General features: G+C 48.2%; 2 protein-coding genes across 6 annotated transcripts; both read left to right on the top strand.

The window, feature by feature from the left end:
- Positions 1-828: 828 nt before the first annotated feature.
- On the top strand, positions 829-12,870 carry LOC116283986 (serine protease 44-like). 5 transcript variants are annotated; one of them, XM_072941143.1, is made up of 11 exons: positions 829-1,120; positions 1,333-1,521; positions 1,768-1,927; positions 2,318-2,412; positions 3,309-3,469; positions 5,350-5,434; positions 8,666-8,854; positions 9,076-9,235; positions 9,601-9,863; positions 10,594-10,751; positions 11,986-12,870. In XM_072941143.1, exons 1-11 carry the CDS (start codon positions 1,024-1,026, stop codon positions 12,250-12,252), a joined length of 1,824 nt encoding a protein of 607 aa, XP_072797244.1. In that variant the 5' UTR covers positions 829-1,023; the 3' UTR covers positions 12,253-12,870. The 5 variants fall into 5 exon arrangements, with proteins under 5 accessions (XP_072797244.1, XP_072797243.1, XP_072797245.1 ...); XM_072941142.1 differs by having other exon boundaries at positions 2,318-2,580; positions 9,079-9,235; XM_072941144.1 differs by having other exon boundaries at positions 2,318-2,580; positions 12,619-12,870.
- A 1,963-nt stretch (positions 12,871-14,833) lies between these two features.
- On the top strand, positions 14,834-23,748 carry PRSS45P (serine protease 45). Its single transcript, XM_072941138.1, has 6 exons — positions 14,834-14,997; positions 16,899-16,925; positions 20,963-21,110; positions 21,598-21,872; positions 22,750-22,913; positions 23,241-23,748. Exons 1-6 carry the CDS (start codon positions 14,892-14,894, stop codon positions 23,472-23,474), a joined length of 954 nt encoding a protein of 317 aa, XP_072797239.1. The 5' UTR covers positions 14,834-14,891; the 3' UTR covers positions 23,475-23,748.
- The last annotated feature ends 619 nt before the right edge of the window (positions 23,749-24,367 follow it).

Raw genomic sequence — 24,367 nt, 5'->3', positions numbered from 1 at the left:
TCATATCTCCCTCCTGATTTCCCTTTATATCAGAGGACCACTGGCTAGGGTTTTGACTTTATTTCAGAAATACGGGATTTTTAAAAAGTTGATTTTAATATCATTGATGTGTGGCTCATGAGGAGAATGTGTATTGCATGGATTCCTTGAGATAACTGGTCTTCCGTTGTGGCCTTGATTCTGAATATTCCCTATGTGTTTATTCAGAATGAGTGTTCTCTGTTCACAGTTGTAAATGCAGCATCTTGCTATTAGGTCTAGATAATGTGTTCTGAGAGTCAAACATTCTACACCTTTGCTTAATTTTGCATATGTAAGTTATTAGCTTTGAAGAAGATGTATCATAGCATCAGTTTCCCATAAATTGGTCATCTTTGTTCCACCTTAAAGGCTTGTCATTGCATCTTCTCATTGGTGTCTTTTCCTTAATATATGTTACTCCCTCTGTCCTTGATACAATCTTTGCCTTAAAAGCTGTGATCTAATAACCAAATTGCTATCCCATCTTTCTGTTACACCAGTATGACCTGGCATGTCGCTCCCTGTGCCTTTATTTCCCAGGTATGTGCATCTCTTTGTGGTAAATTTGTCTCCTAGAAAGTCTATTTCTAGACCTTATGTTTTCCACCAATTGGAAAGTCATATATTGTTTAGTATGATCAACCCACTCACGCTTATCACAGATGCGATATATATCCGGGCTCAAAACTGCCATTTTGTTCAGTAGTCTGTATTTACCATACTTTCGTTTTCCTTTTATCCTGGCAGATTGGATTTTCTATTTTTTTTTATGACTCCAGTTATTAGATGCTGGTGAGGAATATATAATTCAGAAGGTCTCTACTTTAGGGTTGAGAAATTAATTTCATGTTCAAGGTCCTTAAGAGCACAATTCAGATTGGTTGGATAAACTTGAGGTGAAGATCTTTCCGATGCTGCCGAGGCCCTGTTTCCGCCAACAGGAAGGCAGGCGCGGAGCCGCCGCGAGGGGGCGCGGAGAGCGCGGTGCTGCGAGAGGTGCCCATGGCGTCCCCAAGCGTGCCCTGCAGGGGTGGAGGCTCCATGCACGTACTGGTCTGGATGCTGGTCCTTTGGCTCCTGGTCCTTCATACTGAGCTCAGTGAGACCTGGGCAGACCGTGATTGGACAGGACTGGGCCTGGCTGTTCACTTGGGCGCTGGGCTTGGGGAGGGGAGGTGGAATTTCGGGGGCGGGGGTTGGGAGGTGGAGTTTGGGTGGGGGTGGGGGTGGGGAGGGTGAGATGGGAAGAGGCCACGACGAAGGGGCAGGCTCAGGCCAGCTCCATTCTCACTGGTGTCTCATCTTCCCCAGGTGAGGGTGACAGCCCCAAGGAGGATTCTGCAATGAGTCTGGCAATCCCAGCGGCCCCCTCAGCTCCAGGACACCTGAAATCCCGGAAGTTTCCAGTGCCCACTGTAGCTCCAAGGCCAGCTGCAGCCACAGTGGGGGCGGCTTTCGAATCCAGCCAGACTTCCGTATTTGAAGGGTTGTCTCTTAAAGGTACTGCTTCTACACAGGACTGTAAGGCCTGCCTAGGAAGCCAGTAGGGGTCACTGCCTGGCTGTGGGTTTGAAAGGTCAAAAGATTCTGAAGGGTTTGAGAGGAAACCTGGCTCTATCCTCAGGGTGGAGGTAGAAGTGGTGGAGGTGGTGATGTTGGAGGAGGTGGAGGTGGAGTTGGAGGTTGAGGAATTGGTAGGAGGGAGACAGCGGTGTCACCTCCTGTCCCTCTTCTTACTGAGCCAAGGAAGATGTATCCATCGAGATATGAGGATAATTGATGGAATGCCAGCCCCGAAAAGAAGGTGGCCCTGGCAGGTGAGCCTGCAGACGGGAGGAATTCACAGATGCGGAGGTTCCCTCTTTGCCCCACGGTGGGTGCTGACTGCAGGTCACTGTGTAAATAGGTGAGTGTTTGGGTAAATAGGTAAGTGTTTGGGGATGTAGGTTGGGCTACTGGTTGGGCTGCACGACATGGAGCCAGTCCTAACCCTTACCTGAGCTTTCTCTTCCTCATTTAAAATCAGATCACAGCCCCTAGCTTGTATTCAGTAGAAGTAAAAGATGAATTTTGTGTTTCTTCCAAGATCCCAGGTGCTGCTGTGGTGGTTCTGGGATATCAGTGGAGAATCACTGCCTTGAGGGGTTAGGGGTTTATCGATGGGATGTGATTTAGAGTGAGAAAATGGCCTATGACTGGTGTAGGAGATGGGATGACGCTGGGAGGAACATGGAAGGGGTGGAGGGGAGTGCAGATTCTCCAGCATCTCTGTGAGGGGCTTGTCCTCTTCCCACAGCTATGAGATATACGAAGTGAAGCTGGGAAGTACGTGGTTACATGCAGATTCCCCAGATGCAGTGGTCGTTACAGCCAAAGACATCTATCGCCATAGTGGGTATAATCGGACTGCTTACATTCACGATATTGCCGTTATTAAGTTGAACTCCTCTGTGAGTTATTCCTCATCCATCCAGCCAGTGTGCCTCCCAGAAAAGGATTTTGAAGTACTACCTGGGACACAGTGCTGGGTGACTGGATGGGGGCGAACAATTGAAAACGGTGAGATTGGCAGACAGAATCTGGGGTGGGGGGCAGCCTGGTGCCCAGGGGTTGGGTTGCAGACTGAAGGGAGGGTCAGGGAGGCTGGTTCTCTAACAGGCGGGTGCGGGAGGAAGCAGAGGGGATGCTGCTGGGTTGTGACTGAAGTGCATGAGCAGTTTCTGTAGTTGTGTTAGGACCTGGGGGCCTGGGTCCAGGTAGGGTGGGTTCTCTCCAGGGTGGATTTCAGGTCTCCCATTCAGAGCTGTCCTTCTCTGGAATGACCTGCCAGGGGGCAGGGAGCTTGTTTGCCTGGGGTGTAGGTGTAGCCAGAGCAGCCCTGTTGGTGTGTCTGTGAGGCCCCTTATGTGGAGGGAGGCTGGTTTGGCAGCTTTGGTCACTAGCTGTCCTAGAGTCTGTGAACCTGCTGCGTGCAGGGCCCTGTCACTGTTACTATTGATACTCAGAGTGACAGACACCTGGGTTTGTATCAGGTGGTAAGGCCTTGCCTCTTCCTGTCCTGAAGTGTTCCTCCTCCTGTCTTGGCTTTGCTTCTCACCTCCTTGGTTCCTCATGCCAACATGTGGCTTGTTTCCTTCTGAGCTAATAGGGACAATATCCACTGTCCTCCCTTCATCTCAGGAGGCATCAGGGTGTGACTGCGCTGATCATGATGCACTGTGCTCTCTGGGGGCTCCCGTCCTGTTCCACTCATGCAGGGTCTCTTATTCTTGAATTGCCTGTTTCAGTACCGTCATCAAGGCCACCTGATCTTCAGGAGATTGAGCAAACCATTCTTCAACTGGAGAAATGTAATGAGATGGCCCAGGAAGCAGCGAATAAGTCTGACCAACTAGTGCGAAAAGGAATGATCTGTGGCCATAACAAAGAGAGGGGAGGTCCCTGCAGGGTGAGTCTGTGGGTCCCTTGCTGCATCTGCATTGATGTCTCCCCTCAAAATTCCCTCTTTCCCAGGGGCAGGGCTTGGGTTATTCGCTACCTCCTCATTTCATCCTTTAATTAGGAGAGATCAGGAGAGACTTCTCATCACTCCCCTGAGCTGACCTGGCCTGTACCTCCAAAAGGGAGCAGCCCTCACATCCTGGGGGTGCTGCCAGGGTGGGTGGGATTGAGGATGATAATGATAATAATGTAAGTTCCTGTCCCTGAGTTCCTTCTTTGCGGCACTTACTGTGCCAGTGTGAGAATTCACCCACATTAGCTCAGTTAATCATGTCACAACCATGCAACATACACATCATACATGTTATCATACCGATGTGGTCCCTCCAGAGACAGTAATTCCAGGTCCTCCTGTGAGTGGATTTAGGACAACTGGGCCCACAGTCTCCCCTCTGCACCAAGCTGCCTTTCTGAGCAGGGAGTGTTTAAGCTCAGTCTTAGAGGATTTGGATTCTGCAGAGAGAGAGAATAACACAGTTGGGAGGGGGAACAGCAAGTACAGCAGCTCAGAGGTTGGAGGGAACTTGTCATGTTTAGGGACATGTTAAGGGTCTGGAGCAATGAGGGGGCAGATATGCCAGAGAAGGGGATTGGAGTCAGAATATGCGTGGCCTGGAATGCTGTGCTGTGTTTCCAGGTGCTGTCCATGCAGGACTGGAGGCCAGAAGTTTGTTTTCAACATGTAGGCAATGGTGTTGATCCCAGGCAGGACCTGAGGTAGAGGGGCTGGTGAAGGGGTTGTGTTTGAGGCGGAGTCGTCAGGTGTTGGTGACTGACTGCAGGTGAGGGAGGGGATGAGGGAGAGCTGAGGACTCTTGAGTTTCTGACTGAGTGGTTGGGGTTGGAGGTTAGTTTCCAGGTGGTGGGATGTTTGGAGAGGATCCTGGGGAAGGGGTCAGGGCAGTGGAAGCCTAGGGGGCACTGGATGACAGTGTGAGTATATTAGCCACAATGCTGATGTACCAGGGCCTGCTGGTTTAATTGCTCCTGTGCATCTCGGAACACCTGGAAAGAGTGGTATTTCTCAGATGATGTTAAAGTTTTCAACTCTCCAATCTCATTCACAGAAACCTGGGCTTGGTGGGTACCTGGAGAAGGACCTGGGTGACTGTTTCCCAAGTGCCTTGCTGTAATCAGCCTGTTCTGATGTTGGTTGCCTTCCATTCCTGTGTTTCTTTTTTTTTCTGCAGGGAGATTCTGGGGGTCCCCTGGTCTGTCAGTGTAATGACTCATGGGTCCAGGTGGGGATTGTGAGCTGGGCTGTTCGCTGTGGTATCAAAGAAGTGCCTGCAGTTTATACAGACGTTAGGTTCTACAAGGACTGGATCATTAATCAAGTTACTAAGGTGTCCTCCTGTGGCGCAGCAGGTGTCTTTATCCCACCTCTGTGTCTGGTGCTGCCCCTGGGCATCCTGGTGACGCCATGATCACCCTGGCCCAGGGCCCTCCTAGTTCTGAGTCTCACACTAGCCCTGCCTCTGACCTCCACACTACTCAATGCCCTTCCTTGATTCTGTTTGGGATCCACTGACCCTGTGGAGATACACACGACAGAGACTGGCAGCAAGTCTGGAGCCCCGACATTGTCCCGGCCTGGAGCTCCCAGAACCTGCCTCGTCCACGCCTGCAGCTTGGCTGTGCTCTGCCTGCCAGGAAGGAGGCAGTGACACCATCCTAATTAGATGGCCAGGTGACCTGCCAGGTGGAGCACGATTGGTCCTCAACATCTAGGGGAACATCTAGCAAAGAAGAGACAGCATCAACGGTGAAAGAGTGTTAGACCTGACACTTTCTCAAACCAGTCATCTCGATGATTTTTTTGATCAGACTGAGGAGGCATCACCATGTCCACATCTGACTCAGTTCTCTGGAGCTGGAAGAAGGTCCTGTGTTCCCCAGCATGGATCCATCTGTGAGTGGCCAGTTTCTGCCACACAAGCCTTCCAGGGGCAACTCGGTCTTAAAACCACCCCCAACCAGGGGTCCAGTGGCCACACCCAGGCTCACCACTGGTTGTGTTGAGGCATTAAGGAGTGCGGAGATTTCGGATGTCAACTGAATAAATGCTTGGAGTTTCTTGTGTGTTCTGAAGCTCAGGTCTCCTGAAGTTTGGGGTTTGCACATAACATACTGTAGAGAACTAGTTTCTCCTTTAGCTGAGGGAGCTTTTCTGGCATCCATGAAGCTCTAGAAGTTTAAAGATGGGAAGCCTGTGTCCCAGGACGGAAGTCTGATGTGTGTGTTAGGGGGTGGGTCCTGCGGCCTGTGCTCTGTTTAGGCATCAGCGTCTCTGTAGTGGGGCTGATGGAGTTGAGTTTGGCAGCCTCTGTAATCAGGAGACCAGGAGCAAGAGGGCAGAGCCTGGGGCGTGGCCCCCTCACCGTCCTGTACCTCTCTGTGCCCCGTGACAGGCATGCCTGGTGGAGACCCCGTGGGACTGAAGTCAAGACCCCTTGAGCCCAAAGAGCTGAGTTTCCACAAGGGGGGGAGGGTGTAGGGAGGGCCTGGCTCTGTGTGTGTGTGTGTGTGTGTGTACAGCGTCTTTGTCCCAGTCAGCACACCTAGTGTCCCATGGTCACCTGGACTGGCTGCTGATCTTTCTCTCGGTTCTGGGTTGATGTTGATTGATTGAGTGTTCCTCTTATGGGTTGTATTGTCATGCTCCTTGAATGGTGAGTATTGTTTGATTAGGTACCAGGCATTGTGACCTTTACCTGGTGCTTGATATTTTCCTAGAAATAGTCTTGGGCTTTATTTTGGGATGCAGTTAAATTACTAGGAAACTGATATATTCTGATCTTTTTTTATATTTTTTTGGAAGGGTTGGATTGAGACTCAGCCTAGGGATGATTACTCGCTGTTGCTAAGGCAAGACCTTCCTGTACAGGCTACAGAGTATTCTGGGCATCTGGAGGTTTCCAGTCTGGCTGACGGGAACAGGCACTGTTCCTGGTCGCGGGTGAGCACCAGGCATTGTTACTCGAATCCTTTGAGGAGGTTATTTTTCTGGCTTCAGGGAGCTTCTTCACATTCATGCACTGACCAGTGCTCAGGTCAGCACTGAAGGGGGTGCCTCCCCTGATCTCTGAGGCTGTCTCTCTGTGCGTAACTCCCTCTGTCCTGTGTTCTGTCTGCAGAGGTACTTTGGCGTGTACCCTGCCTCAGCTTCATCTGCTCCCCTTGGGAGCCTGCTGGGTTCTGCCCAGGCTCCGTCTCTGCACTGTGGCCTGGAACCTCTCTGCAGGCAGTAAGCAGAGGCAATAGTAGGGCTCACCCCATCCATCAGCAGTCTTGCTCCTTGTGGCCTGATGTCCAGTGTCTTGAAAACTGTTGTTTCATATTTTTGTCATTTTTGGTTTGAAATGGTGGGAAGGATAATGCCTATTAATGTATCTTAGCTTTAGGAGAAGGCAGCATATTCATTTAATAATGTTCTCTAATAATTAAAAAAAGTCAGTCATATGTCTACGTTGCTTTTCCTTTTTATTCTGTGATTTGGTTTTTCGCTTGTAGTGTTTCATTCAGTCTTACTAGAATGTTGTCTCTTACTAAGCTTTTCAAAGCTCAGAGTCCTGACTGTGTCAGTCCTCTCACTGACTTTTGTTGATTGATTGATTTCTGCTTCTGTTTTCCATGACTTCCTCCCTTCTTCCAAACCCTTTCTTTGAGATCATTTCATTGATCTTGTCCCCATTTATCTGAATTTTTAGCTCATTTGTTATCAGTTTTCTTTATTTTCTGATATAGTGAAAGCTATCAATTACTTTCACGTAGGGTTGCACAGGTAGTGCTTTTGTTGGCAATGATCTCTCTATAGAGTCATGTTTCCTTCCTGATTTCCTTTTTAAAGGAGGGCCATTGGGTATGGTTTTGAGTTTGTTTCAGAAATATGAGATTTTTAAAACTTGATTTTCATATTGATGATGCGTGGCTCATGAAGAGAATGTGTATCACACGGATTCCTTGAGATAACTAGTCTTCCGTTGTGGCCTTGATTCTGAATACGTCCAATGTGTTTATTCAGAATGAGTGTTCTCTGTTGATAGTTGTAAAACTGATCATATGGCTACTAAGTCAAGATGATGAATTTTGAGAGTCGAATATTCTATATTAATGCTTACTTTTGGCTATGTAAGCGATCAGCTTCCCCAGAGAAGTGTATCAAAGCGTCAGTGTCCCGTAAGTTGGTCACCTTTGCTCTACCTGTTAAAGGCTTGTCATGCATCTTCTCACTGGTGTCCTGTTCTTACTGTATGGGACTCCCTCTGTCCTAGATACAATCTTTGCCTTAAATGTTATGATCTGATAACCAAATTGCTATCGCAGTTTTGGTTTGCTCCAGATCGGCCTAGCTTTTTGCTTTCTGTCCCTTTTATCCGACATGTGTATCTGTAGCTCTTTCTTGTAAATTTGTCTTCTCAGAGAGTCTACTTCTGGAGCTCACTTTCCCTCCAATCTCAAAGTTCTTGTTTTTTCTGGTGTGTTTCCCCCAGTTATGCTCATTATAGACACTGCTATAGTCGAACACTAAACTTCCGTTTTATTCTATGTTTTCTATTTCCCATACTTCTGTTTTTCTTTTTCTTTTTCATTGGGCATTGCGCATGTTGCATTTTCCTTCACTCTCTCTCTCTTTTTTATTTTTTTCATTTTTTAAAGATCGCGCTGAAGTATCTAATCCGGAATATCTGTACTTCAAAGTGGAGAAATTAATTTCATGTTCAAGGGTCTTAAGAGCACAACCAAGAATAGGTTTTGGTTGAATCTGCAGGAGGTGAAGATCCTGGAGGAGGAGCTTTCCGGTTCTGCCTTGGGCCCCGGGCTCCCGCCAACAGGAGGCAGGCGCCGAGCGGCCGCCAGGGGGCGCCACAGGGAGCGGAAGCGGCCAGAGGGTCCCATGGCGTCCCCAGGTGTTCCCCGCAGTAGCGGCGTCTCCCTGGGCCTCCTGCTCTGGCTCCTGCTCCTTCAGCCCCGGCTCAGTGAGGTCCAGAAGAGCAGGAGTCAGAGGAGGCTGGGCTGGGCTGCTCGCTTGGGGGCTGGCGGTAGGAGTTGAGGATGGGGAAATTTCCTTGGCAAGAGGCCAGTGATGGGGGGGGGGGAGCTCCGGCCAGCTCCTTTCTCACTGGTGTCTCATCTTCCCCAGGTGAGGCTGGCCGACTCAAGGAGGATTCTGCAATGAGCCGGGCAGTCCCGGAGGCCCCCTCAGCTCCAGGACACCCGAAATCCCCGAAGATTCCAGTACCCACTCTATCTCCTGTGCTGCCCACACCCACAGCGGGAGAGGCTTTGGAATCCAGCCAGAAACCTGTAAATGGAGGGGGGCCCCCTCAAGGTAAGACCTCTGCATAGGGCTGTACAGGCCCGCCTGGGATCCAGTGGGGCATGCGGCCTGGCCTGGAGGGGTCGAAGGGTCGGAGGGTTCTGGAGGCTTTGAGAGGAAGCGTGGCTCTGCCCTGGGAGTGCGGGGTGGTGGTCGTGGAGGCGGAGGTGGTGGCGATGAGTGGAGAAGGGAGGCAACAGCTTCACCTTCCGTCCTCCTTTTACTGAGCCAAGCAGCATGTGGCCATTGGACTTCGAGGATAGTTGGTGGAATGCCCGCCAGAGAGACAAAGTGGCCCTGGCAGGTGAGCCTGCAGATCAATGATCAACACATATGCGGAGGCTCCCTCATTGGCCCACAGTGGGTGCTGACTGCTGCCCACTGCATATTCGGGTGAGTGCTTCAGGCTCTGGCTCTGGGTTCCTGGTCAGGTTGTCTGCAATGGAGCCATCCCTGTCCCATTCCTCCTCTTTATCTGAAAAAAAGGTCACAGCCCCTAGTTTGTGTTCAGTAGGAATGAGACCTGAAAGTCTGCATTTTTGGCAAGATCCCAGGTGCTGCTGCTGGTGATCCTGGGACCTCACTTGAAGAATTACTAACCCAAGTGGTTAAGTGTCTGTGGAGAGGATGGGGTTTGGAGGGAGAAATGGCTTATGGCTGGTGCAGGAGATGGGATGAGGCTGGGAGGAACATGGAAGGGGTGGAGGGGAGTGTAGACCCTCCAGCATCTCCGTGAGGGTCTTGTCCTCTTCCTGCAGCTATGAGGAATATACGGTGAAGCTGGGAGTCATATTTTTACGTTCGAATCCCAAGAATGCAATGGTCATTCCAGTTCGGGACATCGTTTGCCATAGCCATTATGATGTTAGAACCTTGAGTAATGACATTGCCCTTGCTCTGCTGGCCTTCTCTGTGAATTATTCCTCATCCATCCAGCCAGTGTGCCTCCCAGAAAAGGATTTTGAAGCAAACACTGGGACCCGGTGCTGGGTGACTGGATGGGGGCGAACAACTGAAAACGGTGAGACTGGCAGACAGGATCTGGGGTGGGGGGCAGCCTGGTGCCCAGGGATTGGGTTGCAGACTGAAGGGAGGGTCAGCGAGGCTGATTCTCTAACAGGCGGGTGCGGGAGGAAGCAGAGGGGATGCTGGTGGGTTGTGACTGAAGTGCATGAGCAGTTTCTGTAGTTGTGTTAGGACCTGGGGGCCTGGGTCCAGGTAGGGTGGGTTCTCTCCAGGGTGGATTTCAGGTCTCCCATTCAGAGCTGTCCTTCTCTGGAATGACCTGCCAGGGGGCAGGGAGCTTGTTGTGCCTGGGGTGTAGGTGTAGCCAGAGCAGCCCTGTTGGTGTGTCTGTGAGGCCCCTTATGTGGAGGGAGGCTGGTTTGGCAGCTTTGGTCACTAGCTGTCCTAGAGTCTGTGAACCTGCTGCGTGCAGGGCCCTGTCACTGTTACTATTGATACTCAGAGTGACAGACACCTGGGTTTGTATCAGGTGGTAAGGCCTTGCCTCTTCCTGTCCTGAAGTGTTCCTCCTCCTGTCTTGGCTTTGCTTCTCACCTCCTTGGTTCCTCATGCCAACATGTGGCTTGTTTCCTTCTGAGCTAATAGGGACAATATCCACTGTCCTTCCTTCATCTCAGGAGGCATCAGGGTGTGACTGCGCTGATCATGATGCACTGTGTGCTCTGGGGGCTCCCGTCCTGTTCCACTCATGCAGGCTGTCTTACTCCTGACTTGTCTCTCTGTAGCATCAGTACTGCCAGATGTTCTTCAGGAGACTGAGCAAATTCTTCTTCACCGCAAAGAATGTAATCAGAGGATACAGGCAAAATTAAGAGTCCGTCGCACACTAGTTCGAAAAGGGATGATCTGTGGCTATCACGAAAAAAGGAAAAGTCCGTGCAAGGTGAGTTTGTGGGTCCCTTGCTGCTCTGCATTGATGTGGTCTCCTCAAAGTCCTCTCATCTCCCAGGGGCGGAGCCTAGGTTATTTGCCACCTCCTTGTTTCAGACTTTAGCGAAGGAGATTCAGGGGAGAATCCCTCATGGCTCTCCTGAGCTGGCTTGGCTTGTTCCTTCAAAGGGAGCAGCCCTAACGTTCTGGGGCAGGGCTGCCAGGGAAGGTGAAGTTGAGGAAGACAATAATAGAAGTTCCTATCACTGAGTTTCTCCTATGGGGCACGTACCATGCCAGTGATAACATTATTCAGTTATCCACATATATGCATGCAACATAAACATTATACGTGTTATTATACAGATGCGTTCCCTCCAGAGACATTAATTCAAGGTCCCCCTAGGAGTAGGGGTAGGATTCCTGGGCCCTCACTCTCTCCTCTGCACCAGGCTGCCATCCTGAGCTGAGAGCATTTGACTTGGTCTTAGAGCAGGAGTATTTGAATTCTGGAAAGAGGAGAACAGAACTGTTGGCTGAGGGAGCAGCAAATACAGCAGCTCAGAATCGAAGGGAACTTGTCTTGTTTAGGGAGCATGATAGAGATCTGGAGCAGTGAGTTTTCAAATATGGACAGAGAAGAGGTTTGGAGTATAGAATGTGTAGCTCAGAATCCTGTGCTGTATTTGCAGGTGCTGTCCGTGCAGGACTGGGGGCAGGTTGTTTTCACTATGTAGGCGATGGTGTTGATCCCAGGCAGGACCTGGGGTGGAGGGGTGGGTGAAGGGGTTGTGTTTGAGACAGAGTTGTCAGGTGTTGGTGACTGACTGCAGGTGAGGCAAGGGGTGAGGGAGAGCTGAGGACTGTTGAGTTTCTGACTGAGTGGTTGGGGTTGGAGGTTAGTTTCCAGGTGATGGGATGTTTGGAGAGGGTCCTGGGGAAGGAGTCAGGGCAGTGGAAGCCTAAGGGGCACTCGAAGATAGTGTGTGTATATCAGCCGCAGTCCTGATGTAGCGGGGTTGTTGGTTTAATTGCTCCTGTGCATCCTGGAGCACCTGAGAAGGAGTGGTATTTCTCAGATGATGTTAAAATTTTTAGCTCTCCAATCTCATTGACAGATATCTGGTTCTGGTGGGTACCTGGGGAAGGACCTGGGTGTCTGTGTCACTAGTAACTTGCTCTCAATCAGCCTGTTCTGACATTGATCTTCCATTCCTGTGTTCTATCTTTTTTTTTTTTTTCTGCAGGGAGATTCTGGGGGTCCTCTGGTCTGTGAATTTAATGACTTATGGGTCCAGGTGGGGATTGTGAGCTGGGGTATTGCCTGTGGTGCCACAGGATTGCCTGAAGTGTATACAGATGTTACTTCCTACAAAGATTGGGTTATTGATCAAGTTATTAAGGTGTCCTCCTGTGGCTCAGCAGGCTTCTTTTTCCCACCTCTGTGTCTGGTGCTGCCCTTGGGCATTCTGGTGACCCCATGGTTACCTGGCCCACAGCACTCCTGTTTCTGAGTCTCTCAGTAGCCCTGCTTCTGATCTCCCACAACTACTCAGTGCCCTTTCCTTAAATTTGTTGGATTCACTGACCCAGTGGAGATCCACCTGACAAAAGAGTTGCAGCAAGAGAGGTAGCAGAGAAGTTCTCCAGCCTGGTGCCCCTTTCACTGCCTCATCCACACCTACACCTTGGCTGTGCTCTGCCTGCCAGGAAGAGGCAGTGAAACCATCCCTGCAAGATGGGCAGTCGACCTACCAGGTGGAGCATGATTGGTCCTCAACATCTATTGGAACATCTAGCAAAGAAGAGACAGCATCAATGGTGAAACAGCACTAGACTGGACACTTTCTCAAACCCAGCATCTTGGTGATTTTTTGAAGGCACTGTGGTGGCATCACCATGTCCACATCTGACTCAGTTCTCTGGCACTGGGACAAGGTCCTGTGTTCACCAGCGTGGATCCATCTGTCAGTGGCCAGCTTCTGGCACACAAGCCTTCCAGGTGCTACCCAGTCTTGGAAACTCCACCCCCAGGGCTCCAGTGGCCACACCCAGGCCCACCCTAAGTTGTGTGAGGTGATTATGGAGTATTGATATTTCTGATATCCATGGAATAAATGTTTGGAATTTGTTGTTTTGTGTTCTGATCTTTGTTTTCCTGGAGGTTGTGGGTTGTGTATAATATACTCTAGAGAACTAGTTTTTTCCCATTTGACTAAGAAACTATGCATGGTTTATATTAAGCCCAAGAGGGAGAGGTGAGTCCCCACCTGCTCATGTGTGAGTCCTAAGGATGGTATTATTCAGCTGGGTTTTGCTCCCTGTACTCCTGTTATAGTCATCAGCGTGTCTGCAGGGAGCTTTGTAGCCTAATTTCATAGCCTTCGTAACTCAGATTAGAAGATGGAGATAGACTCAAATTGAGAATACATATATTTTGGACATAAGCAATATTCTTCCTCTTCCATTGCTTCTACTTGCTGCTCACCTCCACTTTGTTACCAAAGATCTGTATTCCCACAGAGAGGAGTATAAGAGAGATTCACTATATTAGGTACTGGTTCCTTTTAAAATTTAATTAAAATATTTTAATGGTGCATGCTAAGCACATGTTTATGACCTCATGCATGCTAAGCGCACACTCTACCACTGCACTTTACCCCACTCCTCAAGGTACTGGTTCTTTACCCTCATTGTAGGACAGTGTCCCAGAGTCTCTGTGTCTTGCTGCTAATTAACTTCCTCTCCATCTCCTGTCACCTGCCCTTCCAGAGGTTAATGTTTCAGCTCCCAGATATCCCTGGGCTTCAAGTGTAGGTTTTGTCATATGTGTTGTCTAAGGAAGGCTGGGGTTGAGAGACTAGGAACTTGCATCAGATCTAGTCTGTTAATAAGTATTGAATCAGCTGCTTTTAGAAGCCACTGAATATTCACGAGTTAAAAAAATAAATTTAACTTCTTGTTTCTATAACATTCCAAACAGGTGTTCTTGGTCAGCAGGTGGCGTTTCTCCATCTTAAAGCTCCACTCAGCCCTGTGGTTCATGCTTTAGAATAAGAATCTCAGAATTCCCTGGAGGGCTTATTAAAATACAGATTGCTGACCGCACTCCCAGAGTGTTCAATCCTGCAGGTTTGGGGTGGGTCCTGAGAATGTACATCTCTAACAAGTTCCCAGGTTATCCTGCTGCTGCTCTGGGGACCACACGTTGAGAACCATTCCTCTGCATTAACACAAGTAAAGAAGGCAACCTCCTCTTGACTTCCTTGGCATGGAAGTGGCACATGTCACTTCTACTCACCTATTGGTGGAACGCTTCACCTGGACCTCTTTAGATGCTACGGTGAGGAATGTGGTCCCCAGAGCTGGATTCCCCCACACTAGACAGAAGAAGCAGTAATCTTGGTTGTTATCAACTAATCTGGGACACACCAAACAGGTCCAAAGACTGCATCCTTCTACAGAAACACCCTGAAAGCCCAAGGCCTGGCATCCACCACCACCTCTTTCAGTTTCCAACATCCTACTGGTGGTCCATGGAAGAGGAGAAATGCCTTTTCTTTCTCAGGACTACGCCAGGACTCCTTGTTCAAGTCTTAGGTCCAGCTCAGATGCCACTTTCACAAAGACATCTTCCTTGATTGCATAGCCTTACTGTTCTCTTCTTGTGCTTTCTACCTCTTTTCAGATTTTCTAATCAATATAAATTGTGACACCCTCCAATGCACGAAGCCCAGGTAAACAAGTTTGTGGTCAGAAGGTGGGCGACAAGATGCCAACACCAGTCTTGGGATTTGTATGTGCCTACGCTGGCCAGGTTTTGAGACACAGTCACCAACTGAAGGCAATTCGGGGTGCTTTCATGGGACTGGCCAGCGCGGAGGCAGCGACAGGTGCGGAGGCAGCGACAGAGCCGCAGCTCTCCAGGCATCTTTAAGGCACCGGCACGAGGTGGAGGTACGCGCGGCGGAGCGTTCACGATGCCGGGGCGCCGTCGCACGTCTGCGACGTCATCACGTGCGGAGGGGCCGTCACGTGCCCGAGGCTCCGTCTGCGGCGGGAAGTGCCGTCAGGCGCGGGAGACGCCGTCGCGGCGGCATCCGGGGCTCGTGCGAGCTGTCCTCTTCGCTGCCAGGGGGCACGTCCGAGCCTCATGGCCGCCTCGCTGTCCCGCGTCAGCGTGGCGCCTGCAGCCTCGAGGCCCTCGGGCCCGAGCTGCCGCCTCCTGTTCCTGCCGCAGCTGCTGCTGCTGATCTCAGGTGAGGCGACGTCTGCTCCGCTCCGGGTTCTTCGAGGCCTGGACAGGCCCCGCGGCGCACATCCGCAGCCATTTCTCCTCCACTGCCCCTCCCGGCATCTCCCAGGGCGGTTCCAGGGGTCCCGAACTCCCACCTTCTCCACCCGCCGTCTCCTTCCTCAAGGCCGCCAGCCTGCAGTCTCCTGGGAGCCAGCGGTGGTGGTGGGGGGACCCCAGCGTTTCCTCCCGGAGGTGTGAACGTATGAACCTCACGGCTGAGACCTGAACCATCCTCTTAAGCGTCCTCAGGCCTCTCACTCTCTACCCCTCCACCCCAGGCTCTCTGATCTTCCCACGTAGCTGGGCACCGCTGGAGACCCTGCTCGGTTAGGCGGTCCGGGCCAAATTCGTGGACTCCATCCACTTAAACGAATAGTCTTAAATTCACCGTCTTCCCAGACTGCCCGTTCCTACCCAGTGTGCCTCACGAGCAGCTCCTTCCTTCCCTCAGGAAACCCAGGCCATCAGGTGCTGTCTCCGTTGACTCCCTCCAGCCCCCAGAGGCGCCTCTGAACCTCACTATTCATCGCCACCCTCCCCACTTTCTGTCGGAATCAGAGACAGGCCTCCAGTTCAAGGTCAGCCCTGCTCTGGACTCTGGGCCTTCCCTGTGCTGCTCCTTCCGTCCTCCTCTCTCATAGTTCTTTATCCTCTCTCTTTATGTCTGGTTTGTTTCTTCACTCTGTCTCTTCCCCTTGCTGCCTCACTATTTTGAGATTTCTCAAAGTAAGCCTTCACTTCATGTTTCCTTCCAGAGCTTCTTCACTTCTCACTTAATCCTTAGCCCATTCCTGGCAGGTCTGTGCCCTTACCCACCCGTGCTCTGTTTGTCTCTGACATATTGATGTTCCTTAAGGTGCTGTCTTGGTTCTGTCTTCACTGCTCCCTGGGTGAACTTACTTGCTGTGGGCGTTGAGCTGCCATTTATGTGATGCTGTCTCCCAAAGCAACGTGTCTGATATGCAGCCGCCTACTGGACATCTGAATGACCTAGAACTGTCTCAGCATCTTGGGTTTGAAAGTTGAGGCTCTCTTCTTCCTACAAACTGGGTTCTCTTACTCTGTCCTCTAACTCAGCCAATAGTGGTCAGCTTCTCTAAAATCAGAAACTTGAGGGTCATCCTGGACTCAGCCATTTCCCTAAGTCCTACATCCAGCTCACCATGTCTCTTCTCACTGCTGCTTCCTTATTCAGACCTCCTCATTTCCTGCCTGGGGTCTGCAGAGCCTCTGGTGGGCTTACTGCTTTCAGTCTTGCTACCTCCCTACGTATTTTCCATACTGCCTTCACAATACAAGCCTGACCATTGCACACCTCCATTGGCCTCCTTCCTCCCAGAGTGTCTCACCCAGGCGGCTTGGCCTGGCTTATGAGGCTGCCTTCTAACCCTGACATCATTTCTTGCCATCACAGGTCTTACCCTTTATCCTCTGGAGTCTCCCACCTACACCATGGTGTTTGTATCATAAAGAATGTCACTGTCACTTTTCATTTCTGTTTTACCTTGTCATATTTAAGACCTGGCACAGTAACCCCTCTTCCCAGAAGCCTCTCTGTCTACCACTTCTGGACTTACCTGACACCTGTGGCCTGGTCCCTACATTGATCTCACCCAGGTGATTGTGTGTTTACTTATGTCTCCCCTGTTGGACAATGTGATTCTCAAGGGCAAATACAGGATGTATCTGTCTGATACATTTCTGTCCTCCTCTACCCCCAGCCTTGGGCTCCAGGCTGGAAATAGAGTGGGAGATTAGAAAATATTTGGTGAATGAATGAATTAACATATTAGTGAAAAGACACACCTCTTCATTGTCATCTTGTTATGACCTCTTCATCTCTGTCCCCTTTTTCTCCTCCAGGTTACAAAGGAGACAACACCAAACCAGGTGGGTTGGGTGAGCCATTGCTTCAGGAGAACCTCAGTTCCTGGGAGGGTATGTTCTGAAGAAGGTCACAGAGAGAGTGTTTTGGGGTCTGTAGAAGCAGAAGTTTTCTGGGGGGAGGGTCTATTTGTCAATCCTTGTTAATAACACACTGTTTTTGTTATTATGGCTTTGATGTGTCTTTTTTTGTATTTTTTTTTATTGAAGTATAGTCAATTTACTGTGTGTCAGTTTCTAGTGTACAGCATACTGCTTCAGTCATACATGAACATATATATATTCATTTTCATATTCTTTTTCATTATAAGTCACTACAAGATATTGACTATAGTTCCCTGTGCTATACAGTATGAACTTGTTGTTCATCTATTTTATATATAATTGTAAGTATCTGCAAATCTCAAACTCCCATTCTATCCCTTCCCAGCCCCTTTCCCCCTGGTAACCATAAGTTTGTTTTCTATGTCTGTAAGTCTGTTTCTGTTTTGTAAATAAGTTCAGTTGTCTTTTTTTTAGATTCCACACGTAAGTGATATCATATGGTATTTTTCTTTCTCTTTCTGGCTTACTTCACATAGAATGACAATCTCCAGGTCCATCCATGTTGCTGCAAATGGCATTATTTTATTCTTTTTTATGGCTGAGTTGTATTTCTTTGTATAAATATACCACAACTTCTTTATCCAGTCATTTGTCGATAGATATTTAGGTGGTTTCCATGTCTTGGCTATTGTGTATAGTGCTGCTATGAACATTGGGGTGCATGTATCTTTTTGAATTAAGGTTTCCTTTGAATATATGCCCAGTAGTGGGATTGCCGGATCAAATAATAAGTCTATTTTTAGTCTTTTGAGGAATCTCCATACTATTTTCCATAATGACTGCACCAAAACTACATTCCCACCAGCAGTGTAGGTGGGTTCCCTTTTCTCCACACCCTCTCCAGCATTTATCATTTGTGCACTTTTGAATGATGGCCATTCTGACTGGTGTGAGGTGATAAACTCATTGTAATTTTGATTTGCATTTCTCTGATAATAAACGTGGTACTGAACATTTTTTCATGTGCCTATTGGCCATTAGTATGTCTTATTGGAAAATTACTTGTTTAAGTCTTCTGCCCATTTTTGGATTGGAGTGCTTTTTTTTTATTATTAAGTTGTATGAGCTGTTTATATATTCTGGAAATTAAGCCCTTGTCAGTCTCATGTTTTGCAAATATTTTCTCCCATTCCACAGGTTGTCTTTTTGTTTTGCTTATGGTTTCCTTTGCTGTGAAAAAGGTTATAAGTTTAATTAGATCCTATTTGTTTATTTTTTATTTTTTTTAACTTTTTTTATTGAGTTATAGTCATTTTACAATGTTGTGTCAAATTCCAGTGTAGAGCACAATTTTTCAGTTATACATGAACATACATACATTCATTGTCACATTCTCTTTCGCTGTGAGCTACCATAAGATCCTGTATATATTTCCCTGTGCTACACAGTACAATCTTGTTTATCTATTCTACATTTTGAAATTGCAGTCTGTCCCTTCCCAACCCCTGTCCCTCTGGCAACCACAAGTTTGTATTCTATGTCTTTGAGTCTGTTTCTGTTTTGTATTTATTTTTTTTTTAGATTCCACATATGAGCGATCTCATATGGTATTTTTCTTTCTCTTTCTGGCTTATTTCACTTAGAATGACATTCTCCAGAAACATCCATGTTGCTGCAAATGGCTTTATGTTGTTGGTTTTTATGGCTGACTAGTATTCCATTATGTAAATATACCACATCTTCTTTATCCAGTCATCTGTTGATGGACATTTAGGCTGTTTCCATGTCTTGGCTATTCCATTTGTTTATTTTTGCCTTTATTTCTATTGGTTGGGTAGATTGCCTTAGGAGAACATTGCTGAGATTTATGTCGGATAGTGTTTTGCCTGTGTTTTCTTCTAAGAGGTTTATAGTGTCTTGTCTTATGTTTAAGTCTTTAAGACATTTTGAATTTATTTTTGTGTATGGTGTGAGGGAGTGTTCTAACTTCATGGATTTCCATGCAGCTGTCCAGTTGCCCAACCCCATTTGCTGAAGAGACTGTCTTTACTCCATTGTATGTTTTTGCCTCTTTTGTCAAAGATTAATTGACTGTAGGTCTGTGGGTTTATTTCTTGGCTCTCTGTTCTGTTCCATTGATCTATATGTCTGTTTTTATACCAATTCCATGCTGTTTTGATTACTGTGGATCTGTAGTATTGTCTGAAATCTGGAAGAGTTATTCCTCCAACTTCATTCTTTTTCTTCAGCATTGCTTTGACAATTCTGGGACTTTTGTGATTCCATGTAAATTTTAGGATTATTTGTTCTAGTTCTGTGAAAAATGTCCTGGGTAATTTGATAGGGATCACATTAAATCTGTAGATTGCTTTGGATAGTATGGCCATTGTATGTATCTTAATATCTGTTAGGATAAGTGTCCCTTCTTTGCTCTACTTTTTCAAAGACTGAAGTATTCATGGAACTTTGTTTTTCTATTTTGCTTTTAGAGTAAGTATATCAAATTTCTTAAAAATTCTAACTGGGAAAGTGAGTTTATAGATTAATTTTGGAAAAAATTACTTCTGAAATATTCTATTTAAAAGTAAAGAATCTTTCTCCATTTATGCTGATTATTTTCAGTGTCCTTAATTAGAGTTTAAAGTACAGTACTGCAGAAATCTTGCATACTGTTGTATATGTTAATTCCTTTGTACTTTTTAATTTTTAGCTATCAGAAATGTCTTATTTTGAATATAGTTGTGTTGTATTCAGATTGGTTGGAGGTAGAGAAATGTTACTGATTTTAAAAGTGAGTTGTTGAAGTATTATATATACACATAAAAGTGCACACATTATTTGTCGAGCTCAAGAAATTACCACACAATGAAGGCACCTGTGCAGTCTCCACTCAGGTCAGAAAGTAGAGCAGTACTGGCATCCAGAAACTCCCTTCCGCCCTCCCAGTTACTTCCTTTGTCCTCCTCCTACGAAGTACCATTATTCCTGGCTTCTGTCAGTGTAATTTTTGGAGTCTGTTCCTTAGTGTTATGTGATGTTTGCTGAAGGTTTATGATATATAACTTTTATAAATAAGGATTTTCTTTCTGTTGCTCGTTTGCTAAGTTTTTGTTTTTGTTGTTGTTTTAGTCATAAATATGTGTTGAATTTTTCAAATGCCTTTTTTTGTGTGTGTGTCTATTGAGAAAAGCAGGCGATCTTTCTCTCCTTAGGGAAAAAAAAACCCTATTTATATGGTGAATATACTAAGAGTGCTTCCATTGTGGGACCTCCCTTGCACCCCTGGGACAATCTCTACATGATCATGGTGCATTATTTTTAAAAAATATACTGTTGGCTAATATTTTATTTACAATTTCTGCATCTATGTTCACGTTCATACAATTGTCCAACTTGATTGTTGGAGCTACTTGCAAACTAATAGTGTGTAAGCTGTGAGAGGAGGGGGAACCTCTCTCTGTGGGCTCCATGCTAGGGGTTTTTCTGTTTGTTTTGTTTTGTTTTCTGAATGGCCTATGAAAAGACTTCTGACACATAAGTTTGGAGCTTTTCTTAACTCTGAGTAGTGTGGGGACAGAGCCCTTTTGTATCTCAAGAGATGCAGCAAGCATTATAGCCTTGCAGCACCATGGCCTAGGGACTTACCAGACACAAGGAAATACATTTCCTGTCGTGGGGCTCCTTCTGTGCTTCTCCCTTGTCGTGAGGTTCTGTGCTGCTTGCTTCCTCTGTGTCTCAGTATCTCTCTCCTCCTCCTGTCATGTCTCTTTATCTTTGTCTTGATGCTTTTTATTTCTGTCATCGTCATTTTCTGTCCCGCTCAGTGCCTTTGGGCAGGCCACTGGTCTTTTCTCACCCTCAGTCTCCCCTTCTTTGAAGTGGGAACAAGCCCCCGGGTTACAGCCTTGTGCAAATTGCCCTGGAGGTATCTTGGTCTCTGTCATTCTTACCCTTCTCTGTGTGGCCACTGTATCTTCCTGGCATGCTTGTTCCTGAAGCTTGTGGCAAACCCTGGTGGTCGGAGAATTTGGACGTGACCCGCCATTGGCCCTGGGAAGTAAGCCTCCGAGTAGAAGATGAGCACGTGTGTGGAGGGGCCCTCATCGACCTCAGCTGGGTGGTGACTGCCGCCCACTGCATCCAAAGGTGAGTGTGGCCTGTGGAGACCCAGGGCTGCAGTGGGCTCAGCCTAGCCTCTAGGTTTCCTCTGTGAAACAAGGTGGGAGTAGGGGCAGTGGAGAGGGTGGGAAGGGATGTCCAGGACAGGGAAGAATCATGCTTATGACTGAGCTGGGGCAGGACCCCCAAGCAACAAAGACTATCCTAACCAGGGCAACAGGAGAACCCAGCATACACTCCACCCCTCACACACATGAGAACACACATGCATACTAACAGCTGCATGCCCAAATACACAACACATAGACCAAGCTGCTTGAATCAGTTTAGCTGATGAATGAGGAGGCAGCTATATCTCTGACCCCAGGGGCCCCCAGACTGGATGAGCAAGATGACATGAGCAGGGCAAATCAGGCAGGACTTCTGCTAAGGGGAGGGTCCTTGTCTGAGGTAGGAGCCTAGGGTTTGCTTGGGAACCTTATGTCTACCAGGTGGGGCTCTGTGTCTCCTGTAGCACCAAAGAGTACTCAGTGATTCTCGGCACCTCCAAGCTGAAGCCCAAGGACGCCATGAAGGCCCTCTCAATCCCCGTGAAGGACATCATTTTGCACCCCAAGTACTGGGGCCGGACCTTCATCATGGGCGATGTTGCCCTTCTCCAGCTTCACACTCCTGCCGTCTTCAGCAAGTACGTGCAGCCCATCTGCCTCCCGGAACCCAGCTACAACTTGAAGGTTGGAACACAGTGCTGGGTGACTGGCTGGGGCCAGGTTAAACGGCGCTTCTCAGGTGAGCAGGGCGGGGTAGGGGTGAGATTTGGTACCTTAGAGGGTGCACTCCTTTCCTTCTGGAACCTTGCTGCTGAATCCCCGAATGGTGCCTCTCAGGAAGCTGTGGCTGTTACTGCTGGCCCTTGGTTCTTTGGATGTATTGGGTTTGCTCCTCATATGCGAAGCATTGTTATGGTTTACACCATTGCGTTTGCTGTGGGCACTTCATTCAGGCCCAGCAAAGCCTGGGCTGGGCATGATCATTTGCCTCTTACAAAAACTCAGAGTCAGGGATTCATAAATTCCTCACTCACTTATTTGTTCACCTGACAAACTTTTGATGTTCAAGCATCTGCCACACGCCAAACCCTTGGCACTGTGAATGCATGCCCTGCCTGCAGGGAACTCGTAACTGAGTGTGGGTGGGGACGTAGGCTGACAAGGAAGGAGGCAAAAACTGTCAGGCGAACTTGAGAGCACGTCTGAAGGATCCGGGATGAGCTCTGGGCAAAGAGTCTGCCTGAGATGCCTGAAGGAGGAGTGGGTGTCAGATGGGGTGGCAGAGGTCACAGCTGGTGCAAAGCTCAGAGGCTGGAGAGAAGCAGCATGTGGTTGGGGGTCTCGATTTCTAAGTGGTTGCTTTGAAACTTGAGTTGTAGCCTGCTTGGTTCAGAAGCAAAAGTTTCCCAGAGAAAGGGATCCTGAAACGGAGCCTCTGAGGGTGAGGTGCTTGCCAGATGTGGTCCACACTGCAGGGGTAAGGGCCAAGTGAAGGAGGGCATGGAGACGTGAAAGGGTGTAGCTGAGTCTCAAGGATGGAGGGGACAAGACCGTGGGAAGAGGCAGGGCTAAGTGGAGTGAGGAGTCAGTTCTCACCCCACTGGGCTCCTCCACAGCCAACTCCACGCTGATGCCAGAGCTGCGAGAGGCTGAGGTGTTTATCATGGACAACAAGAGATGTGATCGGATTTACCGCAAGAATTCCCTCGTCCCCCGAATTGTCCCCCTTGTGCTAGGGGACATGATCTGTGCCACCAATTATGGAGAAAACATGTGCTATGTGAGTTTCTGGGAGGTTCTGGCAGCTCTGCTTTGGTTGGGATGACTCCCAGTGGGGGGCCAGTTCCCTGGGGAGGGGTTTGCTGGGCCTCCTCTTTGTCATCATTACCAGGCAGTGCTCCCATTTCCCTTCCCAGTGACTTTGATTTTGCTTCATATTCTGGGATGGGGTCCTCAACTGAGGAGTGAAGGAAGACTCCAGGTAGTGAGATCCTTAAGAAATGAAAAAAGCTTCCAAGCAGAACTCAGAGGGTGGGCATTCTGGGTCCCCCAATTCCCTCGGTCCTAGCTAGGCCACAGCCTCCATCAGTCCTCTCTCTCTGCATAGGGGGATTCTGGGGGTCCACTGGCTTGCGAAGTCGAGGGCAGATGGATTCTGGCTGGGGTGTTGTCCTGGGAAAAGGCCTGCGCCAAAGTACGTAATCCAGATGTGTACACCCGTGTCACCAAATACAGCAAGTGGATCAAGAAGCAAATAAGCAACGGGGTTCTCTCTGGACCCCGCACCTCTCCCTGGCTCCTACTCCTGTCTTGGCTGCTGCAGCCCCTAATGGACCCCTGATCTCCCCACTCCCTTCTTCTCCATGCTTTGCCTCTGCTGGATCAACCTTGATCTCTGGCCAGATCAAGGTTAGACCAAGGTCATGATTCTGTTTTCAACAAGAGTCAAAGTTGGGAAAGAGTGGCCCCTGGGAGACTGGGTCTTGCTTTAGCCTCCTAGTGAGGAGGGATATGGTGGATGACTAGGCCTTGGGTGACCAGGAGAAGGGAAGTGTGGCCTAGAAGCGCTCTGGAATTGGGGCCAGAACAGTAGGGATTAAATGTGTGCAAATATATGCTGGCTCTATTCTCTTTTCTGGGTGGCCCTGGGGGCTGGGGTTCAGTGAGAGGGCCAGGCATCCTGAAATTAATTCTGCCAGGAGACTCATCAGGGTAGGGGCTGATAGCTTTTGCTGTAGTACTTGGGCTGGGGCATAGGGAAAGGGCCTGGGCCTGAGGCCTCGGTTCCCTCAACTGTAAAGTGGGTGTGCTGTGGGGAGCAGTTGAGACACACCCCGTAGGTGACAGTAGGAAGGACCCACACATAGTGCTCCAAAATCAGCTTCCTTTTTTCTTTAAATGGCATTTAAAACTGATTACAAAAGTATTGCATGTTGACTTTCTAAATTTTTAAAAATTAAAAACAATTACAAATATCTGAATACATTTTTGTCATGATTTACTTAAAAAAATTCAGATACATGTTAAAACTCCCTCTTGCTCATTCACCCCCACCATTCATACTGACCCCTTCCCAGAAGTAATCATTGTTAGCATCCTTAAATAATTCATCTTTGATGTTTTTAAGTAAATGGGATCTTATATATGTATTATTAATAATCTACATTTAAAAACGTATGTGCCTTGAAAACCTTTCTATGGTAGTACCTAGAGCTCTTCATAATTTTGCATTAC

Source organism: Vicugna pacos, chromosome 17 (assembly GCF_048564905.1).
Source record: "Vicugna pacos chromosome 17, VicPac4, whole genome shotgun sequence".
Lineage (NCBI taxonomy): Eukaryota > Metazoa > Chordata > Mammalia > Artiodactyla > Camelidae > Vicugna > Vicugna pacos.
This window is presented reverse-complemented; position numbering and strand designations above follow the sequence as displayed.